This window comes from Pundamilia nyererei, unplaced genomic scaffold (assembly GCF_000239375.1).
Source record: "Pundamilia nyererei isolate P.nyererei 1_Seehausen unplaced genomic scaffold, PunNye1.0 scaffold00253, whole genome shotgun sequence".
Lineage (NCBI taxonomy): Eukaryota > Metazoa > Chordata > Actinopteri > Cichliformes > Cichlidae > Pundamilia > Pundamilia nyererei.
The window spans coordinates 647,220-670,554 of record NW_005187654.1 but is presented as its reverse complement, the minus strand read 5'-3'; the positions used below and the strand labels follow the sequence as shown (position 1 = coordinate 670,554).

At 38.4% G+C, this 23,335-nt stretch overlaps 1 protein-coding gene across 1 annotated transcript; it reads left to right on the top strand.

Moving 5' to 3' along the window:
• The first annotated feature begins 2,117 nt into the window (after positions 1-2,117).
• Positions 2,118-20,711, top strand: glud1b (glutamate dehydrogenase 1b). Its single transcript, XM_005749724.2, has 13 exons — positions 2,118-2,774; positions 8,733-8,813; positions 9,030-9,085; positions 9,417-9,480; positions 10,876-10,970; positions 13,553-13,732; positions 15,404-15,541; positions 15,651-15,788; positions 15,906-15,986; positions 16,945-17,068; positions 17,896-17,987; positions 18,217-18,279; positions 19,723-20,711. The coding sequence occupies exons 1-13, from the start codon at positions 2,378-2,380 to the stop codon at positions 19,840-19,842; spliced, it is 1,629 nt and encodes a 542-aa protein (XP_005749781.1). The 5' UTR covers positions 2,118-2,377; the 3' UTR covers positions 19,843-20,711.
• Positions 20,712-23,335: the final 2,624 nt, after the last annotated feature.

The following is a 23,335-nucleotide window of genomic DNA, read 5'->3' as shown; positions in this document are numbered from 1 at the left end:
GGGAAGAAAAACGAACAAACAACAAAGACTCATTCATAATTTGAACCATAAACAAGAAATAAACTTGTTTACTTGTTACCTAAATGGGCTTCAAATATTACAGCTTCCTCCAGCCTAACATGAATTTACTACAGAAACTAATGGAGTTGCAATATGGCATTTCAGATCTTTAAATCTCTGCAGCCTTCGTATCTGAATCGTTCCTGACAGAAATATTTAATTCTGCGTTCTTCTTAACCTTAAAGTGGAGTGGTGGGGTCATTTATGACATATTCATATACTGTTGTAATATTTTTGATTCTAACAGTGCTGTCAGTCTACGTCTTCTACAACCTATCAGGGTTTGTTACAAATTGTTTTTTGTTTTTTTTTCAATATATAAGATTTGATTCAATTGTAATTTTGCACTTATAATCACTACATTGTAACATTTTGAAGGTAACCATGGCTGAAAGTCCTATAACCAGGTTCAGAAATATGTTGAAATGCATGGAGGACAGGCTGTGGACAAACTTGCTGTTATCAGTGATTTTTGGAAAAGATTTGTTGCTGTTACACAAATACTATAACCCCAGCACTGATCTTTGTGTAAGATAAACAGTTGCAGACTGGTGCAGTTTAGTTGTATCTCTTCTAAATCAGCCGCAGCAAAAAAATCTGGGAGAACTGTGATAGCAAAAAAAACAAAAACATAATTAAATACATGTAAACATTTTAAAATATCTGTACTAGTCATTCTATAATAATACTCCAATTCATTTAATAACATAATAATATACACATAATAATCGGTATCAAGACATCACTTTAGAACTGATTTCCAGTCTTACTGCTCACTCTTTGTTGTCTCTTACCATGTTAAGTACATCCCCTGAGTAATACATAAGGCTGCTGAGATTCCCAGGCAGAAGTAGATGCCTTTTACCAATCAGAAGAAACCAGGATGGAAGAGTCAGTGCCGCTCCTTAAAACACACGCTCAGCTGCTGTAGTTTTATACAACATTTGGTTTTCTTTCTATGGTTTATCCAGCACCGACCTGAGGCATAAGCAAACTAAACAGCTGCTTGGAGGCTCTAGAGCACTTGAAATGTCACACAAGAAGGTTTGATGATAACTGAGAAGAATACAGTGTTATTGAACTAGGAAAAGGAGGAGGAAATGTTGAGATCCTTAGATAGATGGAAATTTTAAAAAAGAGGAAGAGAAGAGGAGCAAAAGTGTGTAGGTGTTGGTAGGTCTTCCTGATTTCTCAGGTTTTTGCATATTTGTCACACTTACATGTTTTACATCATTAAAAAATAGACAAAGATAAACAGTGTAAATACAAACGCTGTTTTTATAGGATGATTTCATTTGTGAAGCAAAAAAGCCACCCAAACCTACTGTAGCTGGCTCTATGTGGAAAAACTAATTACCCTGTACACCTAATAACTGGTTGTGCCAACCTCAGCAGCAAGAACTGCAATAAAGTGTTTGAGATAACCAGTTACAACCCAAATGCACTTGAGCTTCAGACTGGCCGTTCTCCTTCTAGGAAAGGGCAGAATTCATGGTTCCATTAACAGCAAGTTTTCCAGCTCATAAAGCAGCAAAGCAGCCCCACCCCATTACACTACCACCACCATGGTTGACAGCCTATATGTTCTTTCATGAAATCCTGCCCTTGAAACCTTCCAAAAAAGTTTAACTTTTTTCTCGACATTCGACAGAACATTTTCCCTATCGTTCTGGGGATCATCAGGATGCCAAGAATCCCTCGTCTGGCATTTGACAGATTGTGTTTATTTTGGTCAATGGTGGCTTTCTCATTGGAATTCTCCCCATGGATGCTAACACTCCCCACTCTCTTTCTTATTGCTGAATCATAAACACTGTCTTTAACTTCAAGAAAGAAATTAAGCAGCGGCAGAATAGTTTCTGACAGCACTGAATATGACATTATCCTGATGAAAACCAGTTTATGTTTTATATTAGATATAATTTTGCACCGATCTATATGCCTGATTACTCAAGAGAGAAAGAGGAGGCTCGTGCCGGTTATTTGTGCCCGGACCTTTTCTTTTCACTGGAAATATAAAACAACGGTTCAAACCCGGGAGCGCGCACTCTTAACGGTTTGGCAATTGCGCGTACCCATGTAGGCCCTCCTCTTCCGCGTGCGTCTGGGAGAGCCTCAGTTGGTGTGGTCGGCTCGCGCTGCCTTTTAAAGCAAACTGACACGACATGCCATTTCCCACTCGGCCAGAGGACGGGACACGGTGAAGAGCTTTTGTGTCTCTCATTCTAACCCCTTTTCCTGTCGTCACCCCCATTGTCCTTGTTGTTGTTTAGTTTCCTTTTCTTTAGTTTGTTCACACGGTTAGCTAGTTTCAGTCATGTATCGGTATTTCGGGGAGCTGCTGAGCCGCTCTGCGGGTAGTGCCCTGGCCTCGGGGTGCGTGGATTCCGCTCTCCCGGCGTCCTCTTCCCTGATGAGGGTCCGTCGCTATGCCGACGCAGCAAACCAGCCCGACGACCCTAACTTCTTCAGGATGGTCGAGGGCTTCTTCGACCGCGGGGCCGCTATCGTAGAGGACAAGCTGGTGGAGGATCTGAAGACTAGGGAGAGCCCAGAGCAGAAGCGGAACCGTGTGCGGGGCATCCTGCGCATCATCAAGCCCTGTAATCACGTCCTGAGCGTGTCTTTCCCCATCAAGAGGGATAACGGAGAGTGGGAGGTGGTGGAGGGCTACCGCGCCCAACACAGCCAGCACAGGACACCGTGCAAAGGGGGTAAGAACTGAGCCAAACCACCTCCACCAACCCGTTTGACAGCTAGCTTTAGCCAGCTTTTTAGCACTATTTAGCAGCAATGCTAGCTTGCTTTGAAAAAGCATAAAATAAACTAAAAACACGAATTACTCCAGTAATTGAACCTTAGACGTTTTACTGCTAAATTAGCATCATGTTTCCTATGTTTGTTTATTATGTGTCACAACAACAGTGACCTTCCTCCTCACCTGTATCTGCTCTAGTTGGTTAGCTTGCAAACTAGCAGTTACCCATACTTTGTCCAGTCTTAAAAAACTTCAATTTTTAAGGTAGTTATGCATGCATACTAAGTTTGTCAGCCTGTGGTTTGATCAAGAGTTAAAGCACATTCTCACTCTAAATGTTATGGAGAAAACAGACCTACTGGCATCAGGTGTCATACATAATTTTATGCTGACATCTCCCCATGTGCAGCACAAAACACAGGAAAACAGGACAAAGTCTACATTAAGATCCACCTAAAACTACTGCAAAAACATGGTATACTATTGCATTTGCTCTTGAGTATATAGTTCAAGGTTCAAAACCAGAAGCCTCAATCGGCTACTGCTGCGACTCACCCTGGGTAAACTGTGAACAGAAGGTTTCAATGTATATAAGAAAAGATGAGGCATTAAAATTTAGGAGGGGGTGGCTGTGTTTCTAGGCATCCTATTTGTCAGTGTGACAGATGGGGGAGGGTGTTATAGAGAAGAGGAATTCTCTGAAGAAAGAAGACATGCATTTCATTTGCTGACTAGACAAAGGGCAAGTTTCAGTTGTGTGGAGAGACACTAGCCTGGTAATGACACTGTGAAACCTTTCCACGGCAGCTGCTTAATGTAGTGAACACAGCTCCATCGTAGGGGAGACCTATTTCTGTTCAAGACATGGTCATTGCATGTTGCCACTGAGCCCTGTACAAAAGAATTAAAAAAAAAAAGGTTGGTAAACTATCTGCCTAGATGAGTCAGTGTGGCACCCACATGAAATATGTTTCACCCACCACCACCCACCCGACAAACCACTTAACGGTAATATAACCCATTTATGAATTTATAGCACTACTGCCTGTCCAGGCAGGAACCAGCACTCAGAAGCAATATAGGGACGTTCAAAATCAATAAGCTTGTCCAGCATCACGAGTATCTCCCCGATCCAAAGACAAATCAGAACAGTCTTGCATGAACTGCCCTTCACAGTAGCATTATTCCTGAAAATCTAAAGCCATGATCATGCTGGACTAATAGCTTATAGTTACAGTAACAGTAACAGGGCACAGTTCACCACAAAGGTGTACACGTGAATGTGTGTAAAGTATATTTATTCATCTATTGATCTATCTCTAGTCTTTTGTGGACAAGGCCAACTTGTATTTAATTTTGTGTAAGACAAACTTTATTCATCCATGTGAGATATCGTTAATCTCTCATTATATACTGTTGCAGTAAGGCACTTTTGCAGCCACAGAACCAACCAGATAATTAACACCTACAAATTAGCTGATTGTAGTTTGCGCTACACAAGAAACCAATCTGTTTAACTATTTGCTACTTGCGACTACTTGTTTAACTACTCTAATTACTCAGTAACACCCTTTAATATTTAGTAATATAGTAAATTTAAATCTTATTCATTACTTTTGTGTAGTTGCAATAGTAGTAATAAAAAAATGTGTAACTGACACAAAATCAGATGTATTTATTTATTTATTTTTTCGGTTTTTCTTTATTTGGTGTGTTACCCAGTTTTGTAGGTAGAGTGGAAAATAAATGGCATTTACCTGCCGATCAAACTGTCCCATTTAAAAGAAAAAATAAATAAATAAATAAATGAAAACGGCAATATCTCTTCCCAAATATAATGACATGACTAATCAAAATAAAATATACAGCTCTTATTGTGAGCAGTTTTATGTAGGAACAATTTATTTCTATTCAACTACACCTTTCAGGCATATAAGAAAGTCTCCATGTACCACTGACAGGTACATGGTAGTGACAGCTTATAAACGTTTAATGGCAACAGCCCCCTACAGCTGAGCTGTAACTTGGTTAGCTGCATTTTTCTTTTGGTTGGCAGATGTATACAGAAAAAGAACAGTTGATACATGAAGTTGCTCACAGCAAAAGTTGTGGAATTTGGAGTAACTGAGTTTGGGAAGTGGCATTGCTGCTGAGTTTTTAAAATGCATATTTGGCACTTTGATGACCACAAAGCAACAACCACCTAGTTTCACTTTCAAGAGAAGAAGAGTGATTTCTACACCCAGCATATCAAAAAAGGGGCCTGGGCGTCTCCCCACTTTTTAGTGGTACGCTATTAAAGGCCTACCACTGGGTTGGTTCTGGGTTTTTAACAAGGGAAACCCACCTGTCTGTTTTTTAAGTGGGGTTTAATTAACTTCAGTATAAAACACATATTTAATTTTCTAATGTCCAGAAATTGTCATTTTGAGCCCGTAAAAATGAAATGAGTAGAATAAAGTACATCATTTAAACTTATTTCTTATCAGGCCCAGTTTATGATCTTATATTGGTTTAGCCGTCATATGCAGTTGTTACAGATTTGAAATAGCTTGAAGCATTGGTCCTTCATGACAGTCCCATGGATAATGGTCTGAATATGGTTTGAAGTTGTTATCTTTCAATGGCTTAATCATTGATGTAGTGTATGAAGCTTTTGCTGTATTCAGATCAAACTACAAAGTGCAAAGGCTGTCTGAGTGTGCATGTTGTGCTCATCTTCCCCCTTTTGAGAGCCACATAGACTGACAGCTGCCAGGCTGGACCACACTGCCTTTAACTGGATATGTGAATGCAAGAAGTGTTGTCTGTGTGAATGTGCATGCAAAACTGAAGAAGGCTACTGAAATTTTGTATAGTCTGCATAGTGATTCCCATTGTTCTCCTTTTTTGTGCAGAAGTGTAATACATTTGTAGGTTATTTCATGTCACTGTTGTCACATGTGAACTGTGCAACATTGTGAAAAAAATGGAGATACAGAGGACATCTGATACTGCATAAAAACTTGTAGACATTAAGTAGAACCAGTTTCATTAAAATGCACATTTAACAACACAAAATTGTGTCACAGTCCTCCGTTCCTAATCAGAGGCTTTCTCTGACAAATTTACACTTCAAACACTAAGAGACTTGTGAATTACACCTTGATAAAAATATCTGCTTACAGCTGTCCAAATTCCTTTAAATGGGTCTATTCAGTGTCCTGATGTTTGAAGGACTGAAAGTTAATAAGTGTGTCCCTTATCATTTCAAGTCTGTTGATATTTCTTGAGGAAAAATTGAAAAATAATTAGCCGAGCTTTTAACACCATAAATAGTAGTTTTCTTAGTTATAATACAGTCAACAAATAAAGTAACATGGAAATGCATTTATTAAATCAAGAAACACCAACTCTTTATCTCCACTGTATGGGAACTAATGATGTAAATACGTGCAGTTTCTCCCCAGTTTGAGACAGAAAACAACCTGGTTTTAAAAAAAGAATTCCAATGTACAGGTTATAGTACTATTTAAATATATTTATGGCAAAGAATTTTGCAGTCTAAAAATAACATTTAAAAAAAAATCTAATGTTAGATAATTGGCACTTTTGTTTGGACAAGAGAGAGCCATTAGTTTGAGTGCTGAAGGAAGTTTAACTTTGAGAGAAAACTCAAAAATCTGCCCACCCATTTTAGAGGAATGTGTTTACAGTCTGTTTTGGTACTTGTTGCTGTGGGTCTCTGTTGGTTGGGTGGGGAAAAGATGGTTGGATGGGGGATGGTTTGGTAGTCAGGCTTTTTTTCCCCTCCTTTTTTTTAATTTGATCAGTAAACATACAATTGTCCTTTGCTGGCTGTGGTAATTCAGCTGATCTTTGGATGAATGGAAAATAAGAGCAGGGGCAATGCTCTGAAACACAGAGCTTTGTTTTTAAATGTTTTTAGTACCTCCTTTTTCCATTCACTATAGTTTAATGCAGTATTGCCAGAACAGAAAAGAAAGCAGAAGCTCTAACTGCAGTAATGAAAATACTAGTATGTACGGATAAAATTCCGTAATCCAGTGAAGTGGAGGATGTTTCCTGCTTCCTAATGATTATTTGGTGGGATTTGTTGTGTATGTAACAAATGCACTCTAAAGAAAATGAGAATATGATGCCTTTGGCAGAAATGTATGCATTTTCCTGACATTTTAGAACATCTGTTAAGCAAAAATGAACAAACCTGGTTAAGAGAAGTCTTAAAATGCTAGTGAGTTCCCTTTTGACTCTGGCTAAAACTGCTTTGGTGGTGTTTGTCTGTGGTGGAGGGCCTCTGTGTAAGATGATTCCATAGTAGGAGGGGCTTTTACTTGTGCTGTAGTTTTCAGTATTCAGTTGAACAAGCATAGCTAGATATGCACACACAAAACATGCTGCTGTCTCCTCTTTGTGCGCTTCGTCCTTGGGCTTGTGTGTGTAAGCTAACCCTGGACCCTGCACTATTTTTGGTATTGCCATCTAACTCGTGTGTGCGCACACACACTGTGCCAATGAGACGGGGGTAGCGTGACATGCTATATGATCTCATGTAATGCTGCACATGTTGCTGCGGTGACGCTAGTAAACGCCAGAAAACAGGAAGATATGACTCCAGCTGAAGGGCTGGGGTCACAATGGGGGGCTACGATTGGTTCATTTGGTCTCCACCCACCCTTTAATGTTGCCCTGACTGCCGTACACACTTGGCGATCTTTGACCCCATTCATGTGGTCTTCTGTAGTCATTATTAGTCTGGTTTTTCACAGTCCTTCTGTTATTCATTTTCTTTTGCTGTTGCTAACCTCTACAGACAGGGGAGACACTTTAAGACCAAGAATACTCTGGCTGCTTCATGATATGACAGTGGATGTTATTGGTCTGATGCTGCTGTGGTGAAAGTGCAATGTCCTGATAATGGAATATAAAAAGTGCATTATAAATACCTTCACCAACTTGTTGTTATCGTGTTGTTTCATGGAGGTCATGTTAAAGAAAAAAAGTAAAATAAAATACCAGTGAGCAATATGACTTCATGCCCACCAAGGCTGTGGTTTTAGATGGGGAATGGATGCCCTATAAAGTGAAATAAAATGGGTATCGCATTGAGATTAGTTGCCCATACTGTCCATGTCCACTCATTATCACTTCATGCTTGAGAGGTGATCCAGTCCACTTCTAATTTTGTGAAGTCTCTAATTAAAGATGGTTATAAAAGCTGGCAATATAACTACTGGAAAATGGTAACCCCTAAATTCACTTGTCATTTTAATGTAGCTCATAATCTTACTTGTTAGCTGTTTTACAGTCTTCACATATGGCAACAGCTTGATAAGAAGTATATTTTATTGCAGCAGAGTAATTTCATCCCTGCCTTTAATAGCCTACCACTGAAGCTTCAAAGTCATGCCATGCAATAGCAAATTCAATCTTAACTAACGTATTAATTATGTGTCCGGACTTTTTGTTTGTTTGTTTGTTTGTTTGGGTTTTTTTGGTGCTTTACTGTGAAGATGGCATGATCTCCCTTTCTTTGGAAAAAAGGTCCAATGTATCCTCTGCTAAAGAAAATAATCAAGGAAACGCTGAAGTGCCTTCCCTTAGTATTTAGAGAATTCAGAGAATTCATTATTATGGCTGGGAGACAGATACTTGAAGGGCAGTTCAGTGAAAAACCTTTGTAAGGAAAGGTGGTTGTTTGACTGAAGTCAAGGACTTATCCAGGTTACAGACTGAATATACAATCTTCTATCAATATATAACACACTTGAACTGATTAATGAGCTAATAAAAACATAGAAAATATGGGGGAAGGTTACATTTTATGCATGGAAAACCATTGAGACCTTTATTTTCAGCTTTTCTATACAGGCCCTGTTACAAATTGTTCCCTCTGTGTGTGTGTTTCCCTCAGGTATCCGTTACAGTACAGATGTGTCTGTGGACGAGGTGAAAGCCCTGGCCTCTCTGATGACCTACAAATGTGCTGTTGTTGGTAAGCATTAAAGTCTTAGCCTTCCACAAAGTCTACAGAAGGTCATCCCTGAACTCTGCACACATATTAATACTGTACAGGAGGTTGGTACTTATGTGGAAATGCCAAAAAATAGTTTTCTTTTTTTCCTGCTTCTATCTTGTATGTCTTCATGTGTATTTGTAAAGTAATGTATGCATTTTCTTGTGGTTATAAAGCTGTATTATTATCTTCCAGACGTGCCATTTGGGGGAGCCAAAGCTGGAGTCAAGATCAATACTAAGAATTACTCTGTAAGCCTTCTGATTGCAAGCCTATTCTCACATAATTAATAAAACCCTCGTAACAACATAAGAGATTAATCACTCAATAAACTTGAGGTGGTAAAAGAGACAAGCCTTTTTCTTTTTTCTTTTTTTTGTTGTTGTCTTTGATTGCTTAATTATAGGGCACTGTCATTTATTTAAAGGTCATCAACTGTTCATCTAAGCTTATAGTCAACTGAAGAGAAAACCCTCACAAAGCCTCACAGATGCCTTACGCATCTTTCTTAACATTTGATAGGAATTTGTTTATATGAACTGTTTAGTTTTCTGGAAGTAATGTAACCACACTTTGTTGCAGGACAATGAGCTGGAGAAGATTACCAGGAGATTCACGATTGAGCTGGCCAAGAAGGGCTTCATTGGTGAGTTTCTAGTGTGTGGTTGGTTGTTTTAACTGTTTAATGGGCTTTAGAAGTGAGAGGTAAATACTTGCACCCATGAAGGTAAACATTTCCAGTCTTCTAATGGTGTTTATTCAGGTTGGGGTCCTTCAGAGTGTGTCTGTGTCAAGTAAAAGGGCAGACAACTAATAATGGTTAAGGAAACTCAGTTCTGATATTTATAAAGGTGGAGAAGCCAAAAAATCATAAAAAAATTAGCTAATGCATATTTACAGTATATAGTCAGGACAAGATGCAGGTACACTGATATTTTTCTTAAGTTAAAGTACATAGGGATAACCTACAGAGTAAAAGTTGGCATTTTAAAAATTGGAACTTGGGTGCTAAAGTATCAAAAGTCACAAAAGTAAAACTAATATATTTCAAAATCCGTCTTATTGATTTTTTTTTTTCTAGATTTATACTTTAAATTAAATACTAAGCTTGGCAGTAGGTGGCAACGTTGAGGCTAATTTTTGGGCTCATAAACTTCACATACTGCTGGGTATATTGCCAGGTATACTTTAATAGTAAATCATAACTTTGGTTATGTATTATTAATCAGAATCTGCAAAGTAACTAATTTAGTTTGGAAGTACAAATTGACATAAAATGTTCTGCTTAATTACAGTATATGGGGAAAGAATACTGGGTTAGTTTCTTGAGGGTACATAATTGTTCTTGTTTGGGACAGGTCGTTCCAGTTTAGCTGATGGAAAACTTTTTGACAAAATCAGCCTTTTAAGATCACATTAAAGAACCTAAGATTATTATTATTATTATTATTATTTTTTTATAAAAAAGGTCAAAACAAGGGAACAAGTATGCATATTTGTCACTACTTGGTCATTTGGCAGAATTTTTTTTTTTTTAACTCAACCTCACAGAGAATAAAATGGTAATTTCATTTACTTTCTCCAGGAAGCTAGCCTAGATGTGTTTAGTATGTTGAGCAAAGTCACAGAAAACTTGTTCACTGGTTTCATGGGTTAATGGGCCCCTATACCACCTGTTTATTCACCCTTACCTGGATGCATTTAAAATGTTCATAATGTGTTTACTTTACTACTGAGGGATATGACGCTGTCTGTAGTCAACAATAGTTGCTGCTTGTGGAGCTTGGAGGTAAAAAGGTACCCACCATCTGCCTACAGCACTTGTCTGTCTATCTGTCAGTGGACAGATTCAGTTATTTTCTGTCTGCATGCTCGCTGCTGTTTTCACATCTTGAGGCCCTTTGAGGCACATGGTTATGTCACACAAGGACATGAAGCCTGGTGCTCAGAGTTTGTGATATTATACTCTTTTTCTTTTTTTAAACTCTCTTCACCTCTCTCTCTCTCTCCCTTTCCTTTCCTTCCTGTCTTTGCTCAACAGGACCTGGCATCGATGTCCCTGCTCCTGACATGAGCACAGGCGAGAGGGAAATGTCCTGGATTGCCGACACGTATGCGAACACTATTGCACATACTGTAAGTTCTCAGACTTAATGGATATATTATTTTGTAGATGGCATAGCCAGTCTGTCTGACTTGGCTGCAGTTTTGGCACAAATTTTAAAATGGGCTAAGTTAAAAAAACAAGGAGTGAGTCATACATAAACCATGAACAGTGGTTTCCTGCCTCGCCCTTTCCAGCTGACCACAGAAGCATTCCTCATGTCTTAAAAGGGTCTTTTCAGACTGAGGCCTCTGTTCGTGTTATCAGCTAATCATTGTGCTATCTCAGTCTGTCAAACAAGGCTTATTTGATTAAACATGGAACATGTTTACCCATGTTTATTGTTTCACATGCAATCATGTGTTGTTTACAACTGGTTTGATCTAAAAACTATAATTGTCAGAGAACTCTGACTGATATTTTACTTATTAGCAGCAAGAAAAGACCATAATATTACTCATATCTTTTACCCTCTCTCTGCTTACAACACCTTATTGTTTCAAAGTTAAAAAATATAATCCCTTTCAAATTATTAACAGTGTTGATTGCATAATCCTGAGGGCTGTACTGCCAAGGAGGTTCAACACAGTCAGGCTCTCTGCGCATTAGCTGGATCGAAAATCCCCCCACAGATGACAGACAAGTTAATAACTGCTGTTATTAGTTAATGACATAAGCTGGGCTTCTCACTTTTGTGCATGCTCACATGAAAAGGAGCATTTCACGCATTATATGCCTTTTCATGAATGCCACTTATTACAAGTAAGTAGAACGAACTTTGATAATTGAGAAGGCATTCTTGGTGATGGCCTGATCGATTTTTCTAATCTGTGTCAAGAATAGCTGAAATATTTCAGCTGTGGAAGGGAGACTTGGCAGCAGTGAGATACAACTCGCACATATAAAATGTATTCCTCCAACAATTATTGCACTGGAAAAATTGTTTTAAATAAAAGAATTTGAAAAAAAACATGGTGCTTTCAGTCGAAAGTTTGAGCGCAGCCTGCTGCAGACCAGGTTATGTGCTGCACATGAGTCACCATAGGGATTTGCCAAGTTAAAAAAAACAAACAAAACACTTTTATGACACAGAAAACTGACATTTCTTGCTATCCCATTAATCTTGCTTAATAGTACACATCTCAGTCTATTTTTTTTTTTTTTAAATGAGATTTATTTTCATTTTTAAATCGACAAACAAACAAAGCGAACAAATAAACAAAAAGCTCACAACTATGGCACACAGCAAGCATCTACAACTAACCACAACATGGCAGGCCATTTTGACCACAGGAACACTCCTAGGTGCACACTCTTGTATCCATGCCTTTCAAGGATAACCTCAGACATCCAAAAAGCAAACACAAAAGTAATATCTCAGTCTATTCTTGACATTTATTTTTTCCTATTAATACTTGGTTGGTAAGAGACAAGCAACATTGATGAACACAGTGGTGTTCCAGAAACACTGAGAACTTAAGGATTTAAACCATGTAACAGACATATTTCTACTTTAAATTATTGTTGTTGTTGTTGTTGTTATTATTAAACTCTTAAAACAGTTTGTGTCATTGAGATCAGGATCTGAGAGAAGTGCAAAAAACATGAAACAATATAGCCAGGTACATAATACAGATACACGCTATGCATGTTCATAAATTAAGAAAGGATGTGCAAGAATGAATGCTGATAATTAAATGTAATCAGTGTTTAGTTTATAAACAAATAGATCCAGTTCACACTGGGAGATTCCCTACAAAGGTTGTAATGCCAGCATTACCAAATTGGCCTGCTGGTTGTGTTGTAGTCATTTTTTGGCTCACATTCATGAGATGGGTGCTATGTTCCAGTTAAGGTCAATATCCAGCAGTCACCACTTCTGGCTCATTCATGTGTGAATATCAATGATTTAAAAACTGTGTTGGTCCTGTTCCACTCTTCTCTCTGGTCGCCTCACACAGTCATGTGACCTCTGCTCCAGATACCCCCATGGAGTAGGTCACAAATTCCTACTCTGGGTATCTGAGGGAAGAGGAGCTTGTGTAGTACGTGTCATGGTACCTGGGCCACACATGACATTTTATGACATGGTCACTGGAGACTGTGGCTCTGGCTTGGCAAAACATTTGGCCTACTGGATGGCTTTGTCTGAACTTTGCAGTGAAAAAATTACTCATGCATGGTTGCTCATTTTTGGTGGTGCCAGCTTTAAAGAGTTTGTCTAAATTTGTGGAATTATATAGTTGAATCTAGGCAAGTGTTTTGAATCATAAACATTTAAAATATTGTTAGTTTTTTTTTTTTTTTTTTTTTAAATACTACAAGGTGTTTTTTGTTAAGCATAAATTATTGCAAATTCTTGTAATGGTCTAGCCTACCTACTGATTAAATAAGGTTGTATGTGGCACATACCAGATACCTGATTCATTAAAAAAAATCTTGGTTTCTTTGGTTTACATTATTCATTATAAGGCTGGAAGTTTTTGTGTTTGTCGGTTTCTTTTCCAACACTGCCCAACTGAGGTTTCAATAATCTGTGTGCAAAGATGCTGTGTACATAGTAGTGTTTTAAGCTGTGGTCTGATTTCTTTTTTCTTTTTTTTTCTCCTTACAGGACATCAACGCACATGCATGTGTGACAGGAAAACCTATCAGTCAAGGAGGAATCCACGGGCGTATCTCAGCCACTGGTCGTGGAGTTTTCCATGGCATTGAGAACTTCATTAATGAGGCTTCTTACATGAGCATGCTGGGCCTCACTCCTGGCTTCCAGGACAAGACCTTTGTTATCCAGGTACACAGATGCATGTACACTTTGATAAGAGAAACAAAGAAGAATGATTTCAGTGATGCAGACTCTTGTGCGGCTGTTTTCTCCCTGATAGTCACAGGACTTAAGTTTTCATTTGAAGTCATGATGAGGGGTTTTAAAGCTGTGCCTCAATCAGAGCCGTGCCATCTGTTTTTGCCTGATCTCCTCATACCGCACAGGCAGCAGCGAGCTCAAGTTTTCCCTTCTTTGTTTATGGAAAAGGATGATTCATCGAGAGGAACCAGTTAAAGAAACTGGGCTGCTCTGCTGCTCAAGTTCCAGCTGGTTTTGTGAAAAACAGTTTGAGTTTAAACTAATATGTTTTAGAATCAGGCATGAAAACTCATCAATGAAATGCAGTATTGGAATCATTTGCAGTGTTGATTAAAAGGAACTTGTCTTTTCTTTAAAGCTGTGCTGATTTTAACTGTAACCATGTGAAAGCAGAAGTGTGCCTGCAGAGATAAAAAGTCAAAGAGCAGCATTTTGCTTAGCAGTTTCATTTCCAGTAGTCACATGGCAGCTCCTCACGTGTCACTGACGCAAACTAAGCAGGAAAGCCCTCGGCAGTGGTGTCTGCTGTTTTCTTGGAATACTTTCTGTAATTTCCCCTCTTCATGACAGCAGTGCAGTCTGATATTCTTGATCAATAGCTCTGTGTGTTTACATCCATTTCATTTAGTTAACCATCTCCGTGAAGTTAGCTGCAAGACTTGCAGATTTCAGTTTTTTTGGGGTTTTTTTGAGGATCTTCTTGTATTTGCTTGAGATTATGTTTGAAGTTTAATGTCCTGGCTTCACTGAGATTTGTAAAGTGGCAGATAGTTCAGATTCAGTGACTGTAAAGAAACAAAGATTTTGAAGGATGATGATTACTGCTGAGTGGGTTTAAAGTGAGGGATGATAGGGTGAGGAGGTGAAGAAGCTGTGACGACAGCTGATTCATGATGTGGATGTTCAAAAAGCTAATCCGTGTCTGTGTTTGGGGATTACTCTGTGCTGCGCTGAGATTACATTTTCTTAGAGATTTATTAGTGAGAAAGGACAGAGCAGATCTTTAATGTGGTATTAAGATGAAAGCAGGGGTATATATTTACTCGCTTTTTCTTTCCTTTTTTTTTTTTTTTTTTTTTAAATCATTTGTAAAGTTGTCTCTCTTCTTGTCTTTATCTAGCAGCTCTGTTAGTGGCCAAAAGGCGATATCAGCAACGATATTAGCGATATTAACTTTGTTGTTGCTTTAAAACTATGAGACTTGTGCTTTGGGGTTTATCTATAACTTATATACACAATGTCATCTTCTTTCTACATCCCAATTTCTGGAGTTGGATATACAGAATCTTGGTTATTAGTGTTTAATTATCTTTCTTTTCCTTGCTGCATCTGGTTTTAGTAATATATATATTCACATTTTTGTTCTGTTTTGTAGTGTGTGCAGATGAATGCATAGAGAAATTTCAAATCTCATATATACTGTACTGTTGTCACCCATCCATAGTCAAATGAAATAATGATTTGATGATTTTCTTTTCTTCTTAACCTCATCTGGCCACATGGTGGCAGCAGAGTATGTAGCTTATAAAAATGAACATCATTTTGTTTGTTGATTGAGAAGGGGAATAATTATTTGTAACTGTGCTGTGACTTTCACAGGGCTTTGGTAATGTGGGTCTCCACTCAATGAGGTACCTGCACAGGTTTGGGGCCAAGTGTGTGGGCATTGGAGAGATTGATGGAGCCATCTACAACCCAGATGGTATCGACCCCAAACAGCTGGAGGATTATAAACTGGTATCAGCACTGCTGTCTTCCCCTCATTTCTGTCGTTTCTTAATTAATTAATTAATTTTTTTTTAAAATTGTACTTATTCATTCTCCACTGAAACATCCATCTCTACAGCAACATGGCACCATCGTGGGTTTCCCAGGAGCCAAACCCTATGAGGGGAACATTTTGGAAGCGGACTGCCACATCCTGATTCCTGCAGCTGGAGAAAAGCAGCTCACACGTAACAATGCTCCGAAGATCAAGGCCAAGGTAAACTCTTTGTCTGATTACAAAAGCTGCTGTGATTTTTAAACTGTCAGTTTGATTAAAATGATTAAGGTTGAGCAGTTCAGCTAGTGGTTAAGTATATTTGTTTATTTTTGTCAGATCATTGCTGAGGGTGCCAATGGTCCCACCACCCCAGGTGCTGATAAAATCTTCCTGGAAAACAACGTCATGGTTATTCCTGTAAGCACACACACCACCAAACACACAGAGAAATACAAGCTAGTTTTATGGTTTGTTTAAAGTGAATTATTTTTTGTGTGTTTTGATTCCCTGAATGACAATACATGTGCACACATTGCACATTCATACACATTCAGACTTAATTAAGCTGAACTGTAGAATAGATTTAGGCATGACAGGTTAAACAAGGTTTTGTTCACAGAATAAAAGCATCGATTTCATTTTATTTTCATGCTGATCTTTTCATTTCATTTTTTTTTTTTAACAGTAACAAGAAATAAACAGTCTAAAAGCAAAAATAAACAGGAAAAACAATCTGCTCTGCTCATTCAGCAGTTCACATTCTCAAAAAACATTTTTCCTAGAAAAAAGGGGCAAAGCACAGCAAATGAAATCGTCAAATTTATACAAAAGGCCAAATCTAGATTAGTATAGCATATTATTTTATTATTTAAACATATTCTTGTAATTATGTTTTTGTCTGAGATTTGAATTGGTTAGGACTTGGTTAATAAGACATGAAGTCCCATCCTTCTGAGCTCAAATCACAAGAAACAAAGCGGAACCGATAACAGTTTATTGGGTGACTTTCTTGTGTTTCCAGCATCTATCCATCAAATACGGTTAATCAAAGCACACTCGTACAGTTTCGATAAAGCACATTAAGTTGCTGAGGGTTAAACTCTTTGTAAATTAAAATATTTTCCTCATGTTCAAATAGACTGGGACTGAAAACATGCATTTGTAAATATAAATTCTAACTAGAAATATGATGGAATGTATTACTAAGTGTTGTTTCTAGTTCTTGCTTTAAAATACAATTTCGATATGTGCTTGTTAAATAATTTCTCCTTTAACATATATAATCAGATTTTTAAAAGTCATGTTTTCCATACAGAGGACCTTTTCATCTGTGCACTTATCCATACAGAGAAGTGAAGACTGTTTCTACTTGCAGGACATGTACTTGAATGCTGGCGGTGTGACGGTATCTTATTTCGAGTGGCTCAAGAATCTCAACCATGTCAGCTATGGAAGACTAACCTTCAAATATGAGAGGGACTCAAACTACCACCTCCTCAGTGAGTACAAACCTGCAGTTCATGCTTTTGTCTGGACGCAGATTGTATTTATATTGTCGGACAGCTTTTATTCGTTAGAGACGTGCTGCAAATCGGAATGAAAAATAATGATAAAACACAAACAAACGTAATAAATCACTCGTACAAGTTCTTTGTGTGTGTGTGTACGTGTGACCCAAAACCTTTTATTCAGATGGAAAGACAGCATCAGAATTAGATCTCTATAGTTTTTATTCCTCTCTGGAGTAGTAAATAGGTTTTATAGACTGAAAAATTTCTTCAAATGCTTTACAATCATCATGTGTACCTTTTTTTTATTTTTTATTTTTTTTATCTTGAATCAAAATCTTTCCGCTAGGAAATACAAACACAACACCTTTACATCGTGGTTAAGATGTAATTTGTCCTCGATTTGATTTCTTGTGGTTCCAGGGTAGGCTGCTTTCCCCCAACAGTAACAACTTACAACATTCTGAGTAACAACGTTCTGACGGCTCTCATAGATAAGCTTCTTTAAAACAAGCAGTATCTTTTGCTGCTGTTGGGCAACAAAAAAAAAAGAACAAAAGAAACGGAAAATGAGTGAAACCGTGTAGCCAGCAAGAATTTAGAGAAGAAATGCTTAAATTTCTTACCTTTTTTAAAATCAACTGACTCTGTGGTCACCTATCTTCTGGTGTCGCTCTTTTGCTTTCTTCATGTACTTTCTGATTGGCACTCTCATACAGCCAATTATATGATACACTCAATGAATCAGACATGTTATCACTGCTATTTGTAGTATTTGTGATTAATTTGTATTTTTGTTTTACTGTTTTCTCCTTTAGTGTCTGTTCAGGAAAGTTTAGAGAGGAAGTTTGGCAAGCAGGGAGGACCCATTCCCGTCGTACCTACTGCTGACTTCCAGGCCAGGGTTGCTGTAAGTAACAGCTGCTGTCATACACATGCATTTCTTGTTTAAATGTTGTAAAAGTACCACACGTACCAGTGTGATGAATTTCCTTCCATATGAAACTGATTCGAATCAATAAACGCGATCAGGCCAGCTAATGTTTATTCTTTGTCAACTGATTAATAATCCAAGAACTATTTTACTATTGTGTCCCGCTCAGCCTGATGTGGGGTTAACACATAATCGTCCTTTACAGGGTGCCTCAGAGAAGGACATTGTTCACTCTGGATTGGCCTACACTATGGAGAGATCTGCTCGGGTAAGTGATCATGCAGGAAAGGTCAGAGGTGTGGTTCTCAAACATTTTTTATTTCTTCTTATCACTGTAATTGCACCTTGAAAAACTGGTTCAGGTAGACAAAATATCAGGCACAATGCTTCCACTTGTAAGCAGGCGCATCCTGTTAGGTGTCATTAAGTCCTGTTTAACAACACACACAACATAATTATGGTTTGCTTGTTTTATGGTCAATTGGACATCAGTGCTTAAACCACAGCTCTCACATTTCCTGCTTTCTGAAATGGAGCTCCAGGATGGGGTGGTGGTGCAGCAGTTTGTGTGTCGATTCACAGAAGAAATGTTGGGGGTTCAAACGAGGAGCTTTCTGTCTGTGTGGATGTTTTGTTCTCGTTGTGGCTCTGAGTTTTCTCCGTCTGCTTTATTTTCTTCCCACAGTCCAAAGAGTATGCAAAGGGGATTAAGTGGTGGTCTTTTTTTTATTTTTATTTTATTTTATTTTTTTTAAATGGGCTGTAGGTATGTGAGACAGAAAGCATGCACTAAACAAAGTGATGGAGAGGCAGGTGTAGATGTGGTTATGGTGCTCCAGTCCATGTTTCATAACCAGTGAGATGACACTTTTATTTATTTTACAATCATCTCAGAGAACTTTATACTGAGGTAACAATGTTAGGAAGGAAAGTGCCGACGTTCAGATGATCCTCCAGGAACAAAATCTTATAACAGTATGTGCTAAACGTTGATTTGATATTCGTTCTGTTTTATTAGACTTTGATGGGATAAAGTCTAAACTCATTTGCTTTGTAGTCCTTTCTATGAAGGTACTAGTTTGAACACTGTATAAACTCTTTTCTATATTTCCTTCAACTTACTCTAGCCTGTTCTGATTCCTGCAGTGACAGAATCTTAAGGAACTATTACATGCAGTCTATCGACCTGGTCTCTGTTATTAGTTCAACTTTTTCAACTGTTACTGTCAAGGCTAAACTGTTGGAACTGCTGTTACCCATCTAGCATAAACTCACTGAAAAGACTTTGAACACTCCTTTGCTGGATGTGTAAACACAGTAGATTTAGTTTTTCTCAACCAAATATATGCCAGCCAGTTCCTGTTTTTAAAAAAGCAAACAAAACATAAAAACAAAACAGCAGCTTGCTATGATGTGGACATCTGATAAATGTTAATCTTTGAGATAAATCTAACCCGGTTTCAGCCCTGATGTGGACCCATTTAGACCCCTAAGCAAGAGATGCAGTCTCTTGATGGAGGAGATGGGAAGGGACTGAGAAGAGAAGAGGATAGTTAAAGTTTTTATATTGTCCTGAAAGACGTCCTTTTACTTTTCACTATTTAAACGTTAAATGTCTGACTGACCAGGTTAAACCAGGAAACTGCATCCATTGAAATGTTGAACTTGGTGGTGTAGCATGTATAACCTGTGTCATCATCTTCTTTTGTAGCAAATCATGCGAACAGCGAGCAAGTACAACCTCGGTCTGGACCTGCGGACAGCTGCCTATGTGAACGCCATCGAGAAGGTCTTCAAGGTCTACAACGAGGCTGGGCTCACCTTCACATAAATGGCTGACCATGGTCCACACTAGTCTCCCTTCCTCCACCCTTCTGCTGTTGAATCCCCTCTCCTGCCTTTCTCCACCTCTAAAACAGCCTTCAGAACATATCACTGTTTACCGCTGCTCCTTGGCTCCTTTCACACACACATGCAGCGACACAGTGGCTTGCCTCGTAGTTATTTCATGATCTTGTGCTGCCATTATATCTCTGAAACTCTTTTTAAATATTGTCCTGTTCTTGTTTTTTGCCTGAGGTTACAGACAGAGAATTCCCCCAGCCGTCATACAAGTGTTTATAATTCAGCTGTATGGCAGCCACGTTCTTAGATCTGTGTTTGTGATCGCTGAATGCATGTGTGACCCTCCTGTTCCAGTTGTTTCAGTTGATAGCACTACAGATGCCTTATTTTTAGGAGGAGGTCTGCTCTAAAAGGGACACGGCCACTTCAGTCTAATGTTAACTCAAAGGGATTTAGATTTAACTTCATGTGAATAAGAGAAAAAAGTAATTTTATTACCCTTGAGTATGTCTTGTCACTCTTAAGGTGTAAAAAGTTAGTGATGGTTTTGCCAAGTTTTAGACTTCACAACAGAGATTCAGTGTTCTTCATAGTTGTGTTTTCATGTTCCCGTTCCCCTTTATTTTCCTCCCTTTCCTGTTGTTTCATCGTAAATGCAGCTTCTTCCCGACTCTTCCACTGGCCAAGAGAGAAGAGCAGGGATTGGCCAATGTCACTGTGATCGGCCAATCCCTGCCTGAGTATTCTTCAGTTTAACCGTCCAGTTTCAGTACTGCAGCATTTTTGGAGGAAATTTTTATTTTTACTGTACTCATTTATTTTTTTGGAAACCATAAAAATGTTCAGATACAGAAATGTGTTATCAGTGTTTATTTTCTGGTGAGCTCATCACGTAACATCTGGTGTTTTTCCTGCAACTTTATAAAAGTTGTTAATAAGACCTGAAGGAGGTATCAGCAGTATTACTGGGAAAAAAACAGGCTTGAGGAAAGTTATTTAAAAATTTCCTATTAAATTATTTTTTCTTTGGAATTGTTTTTAAAGAGTTTGTAAGTAGACTAATACTTATATAGCACTTTCTATGTTTGAACGCTCATGGTGCTTTATAGTACAAGCCTTATTCACGAACAGTCGATTTTTTTTTTTTTTTTTTTTTTTTCTTTTTTTTTTTCTTTTTAAAATAATTCATAGACATTCCATCGGATCTGTTGGGAGGAACTAAGCCTTCAGTATCTTGCCCAGGGATTGAACCACCAACCTCTCAGTTACATGACAACTTGCTCCACAGCCACCCTATTGGGTTAATAAAAACAAGTAAATAAATGGTATATGTCCATCCCTGTTGTAACTACTCCCTGAAGCAAAAGTTTGGACCTTCTCATCTGTCTTTTTATTTATTACTACTTTCTACATTGTGGATTCATACTGAAGCCATCAAATATATGAAGCAAGACGTATGGAATTATGTAGCAAAAACCCACTTTGAGATCCCTCAAAGACACCTTTGCTTTGTTGACAGTGCTGCAAACCCTTTGGCCTTCTCTCAGTGTGCTTCGTGTAGTCGCCTGAAATGGTTTTCACTTCACAGATGTGCCTTGTCAGGGTTCAGTTGTGGAATTTCTTGCCTTCTTAATGGGATTGGGACCATTAGTTGTGTTGTGCAGAAGTCAGGTTGGCACACAGCTGATAACTGTTAAAATTCATATGACAAGAACCAGAGTCCATTATTACTTTAAAAACTGAAGGTCAGTCAGTCAGTCTGGAAAATTGCAAAAACTTTGAACTGCGCGAATTGCCTTTTATGGTCAAATAGCTGCTAAGAAACCACTGCTAAGGACAAGTAAAAAGCAGGAGAGATGTTTTTTGGGATAAGAAACACAATAAATGGACATGGAAATCTTTGGTCTGATAAGTCCAAATTTGAGGTCTTTGGTTCCACCTGCTGTGTCTTTGTGCAATGCAGAAAAGATGAACAAATGGTCTCTACGTGCCTTGTTCACACTGTGAAGCATGGAGGAGGTGTTATGGTGTGTTGGTGCTTGGCTGGTGATACTGCTGAGGATTTATTCAAAATTGAAGACACACTGAACAAGCATGGCTACCACAGCATCTTGCAGCAACATGCCATCCAGTTTGCATTTTGTTGGACCATCATTTATTTTTCAATAGGACAATGACCCCAAACACACCTCCAGGCTGCGTAAGAGCTATTTGACCAAGAAGGAGAGTGATGGAGTGCTACGCCAGATAGCCTGGCCTCCACAATCACCTAACCTAAACCCAGTCGAGATGGTTTGGGATGAGATGGAAAACAAGGTGAAGGCAAAAAGACCAACAAGTGCTCGGCATCTCTGGGAACTCCATCAAGACTGTTGGAAAACCATTTCAGGTGAATACCTCATTAAATTCATCGAGAGAATTCCACGAGTGTGCAAAACAGTAATAAAAGCAAAGGGTGGCAATTTCGAAGAATCTAAAATATAAAACATGTTTTGAATTATTTCACACTTTTTTGTTTACTACATAATTCAGTGTGTTCACTCGTAGTTTTGATGCCTTCCGTGAGAATATACAATGTAAATAGTCATGAAAATGAAAAACCATTTAATGATATGTGTGATGATGTTTCTGAACACTCAGTGTCACAGAAGCCTGGAGGCTAATGTAAGAACTACGACCCAAAAGCCGATTCAAGCACAGGGGAAAGTGATGAGATTTTAAACTCGAGATTTTAACAAGGAGCATGAAACAAGGAGAACTGTTATCAACGCGAGGTTAGCTGATGAAATGACATTGGAGAGAAGATGATGCTTACCTGAAATATGTCTCCTGATTGCTTGGGGATCAAGAATAGGTGAACTGAGCAGGCGGCATGATGAGGGCTCTGCCCCAGGGCTGATATGAGATGAATGCAGGGTGGGCATAGAAAAAAACACTGGACTTTACCGGGACCATGAAACTCAGGTTGGTACTTATATAGCACCTTTTTAGTCAGTTGAGCATTCAAAACACTTTCATGCTACAAGGTTCAATCACTCAGTCACACATACATGCATTCAGAGATTTTTTCTATTACTGAGTGCTTATCAAGTAATTTCACAAAATAATTTCTTAGTGTTAAAGTCATGAATAATAAAATTTTATTGATTTCTTTCAGTACAGAGGACCTTATATCTCAATGGTTAAACACACAGATATGAAGATTTTTCAAAACAGACAGATATATGACTATATAATGTTTCCTCTTGCAGGACTGTTGAATGCTGGTGGTGTGACATTATCAGTGTTGGGACTAACGCCTTATTAAGTAACGCGTTACAGTAACTACGTTATTATTGTGGTAACGAGCACGGTAACTAGTTATTATGCCAAAATCAGGAACGCGTTACTTGTTACTGGGATTTAGATAGGCTCGTTACTTCGTGTGGTGGCTATCGCGGAGCTTCCACAGATTCAGTAACATTAGCAAGTGGTGGAGG

What these genes read in the sequence shown, in the direction of transcription:
- glud1b (XM_005749724.2), top strand. Translation starts at nt 2,378, where the DNA reads ATGTATCGGTATTTCGGGGAGCTGCTGAGCCGCTCTGCGGGTAGTGCC. An exon ending in CTACAAATGTGCTGTTGTTG is followed by an intron (nt 8,814 to 9,029) that starts GTAAGCATTAAA and finishes ATTATCTTCCAG; the next exon opens with ACGTGCCATTTGGGGGAGCC. An exon ending in AGCTGGAGGATTATAAACTG is followed by an intron (nt 15,542 to 15,650) that starts GTATCAGCACTG and finishes CCATCTCTACAG; the next exon opens with CAACATGGCACCATCGTGGG.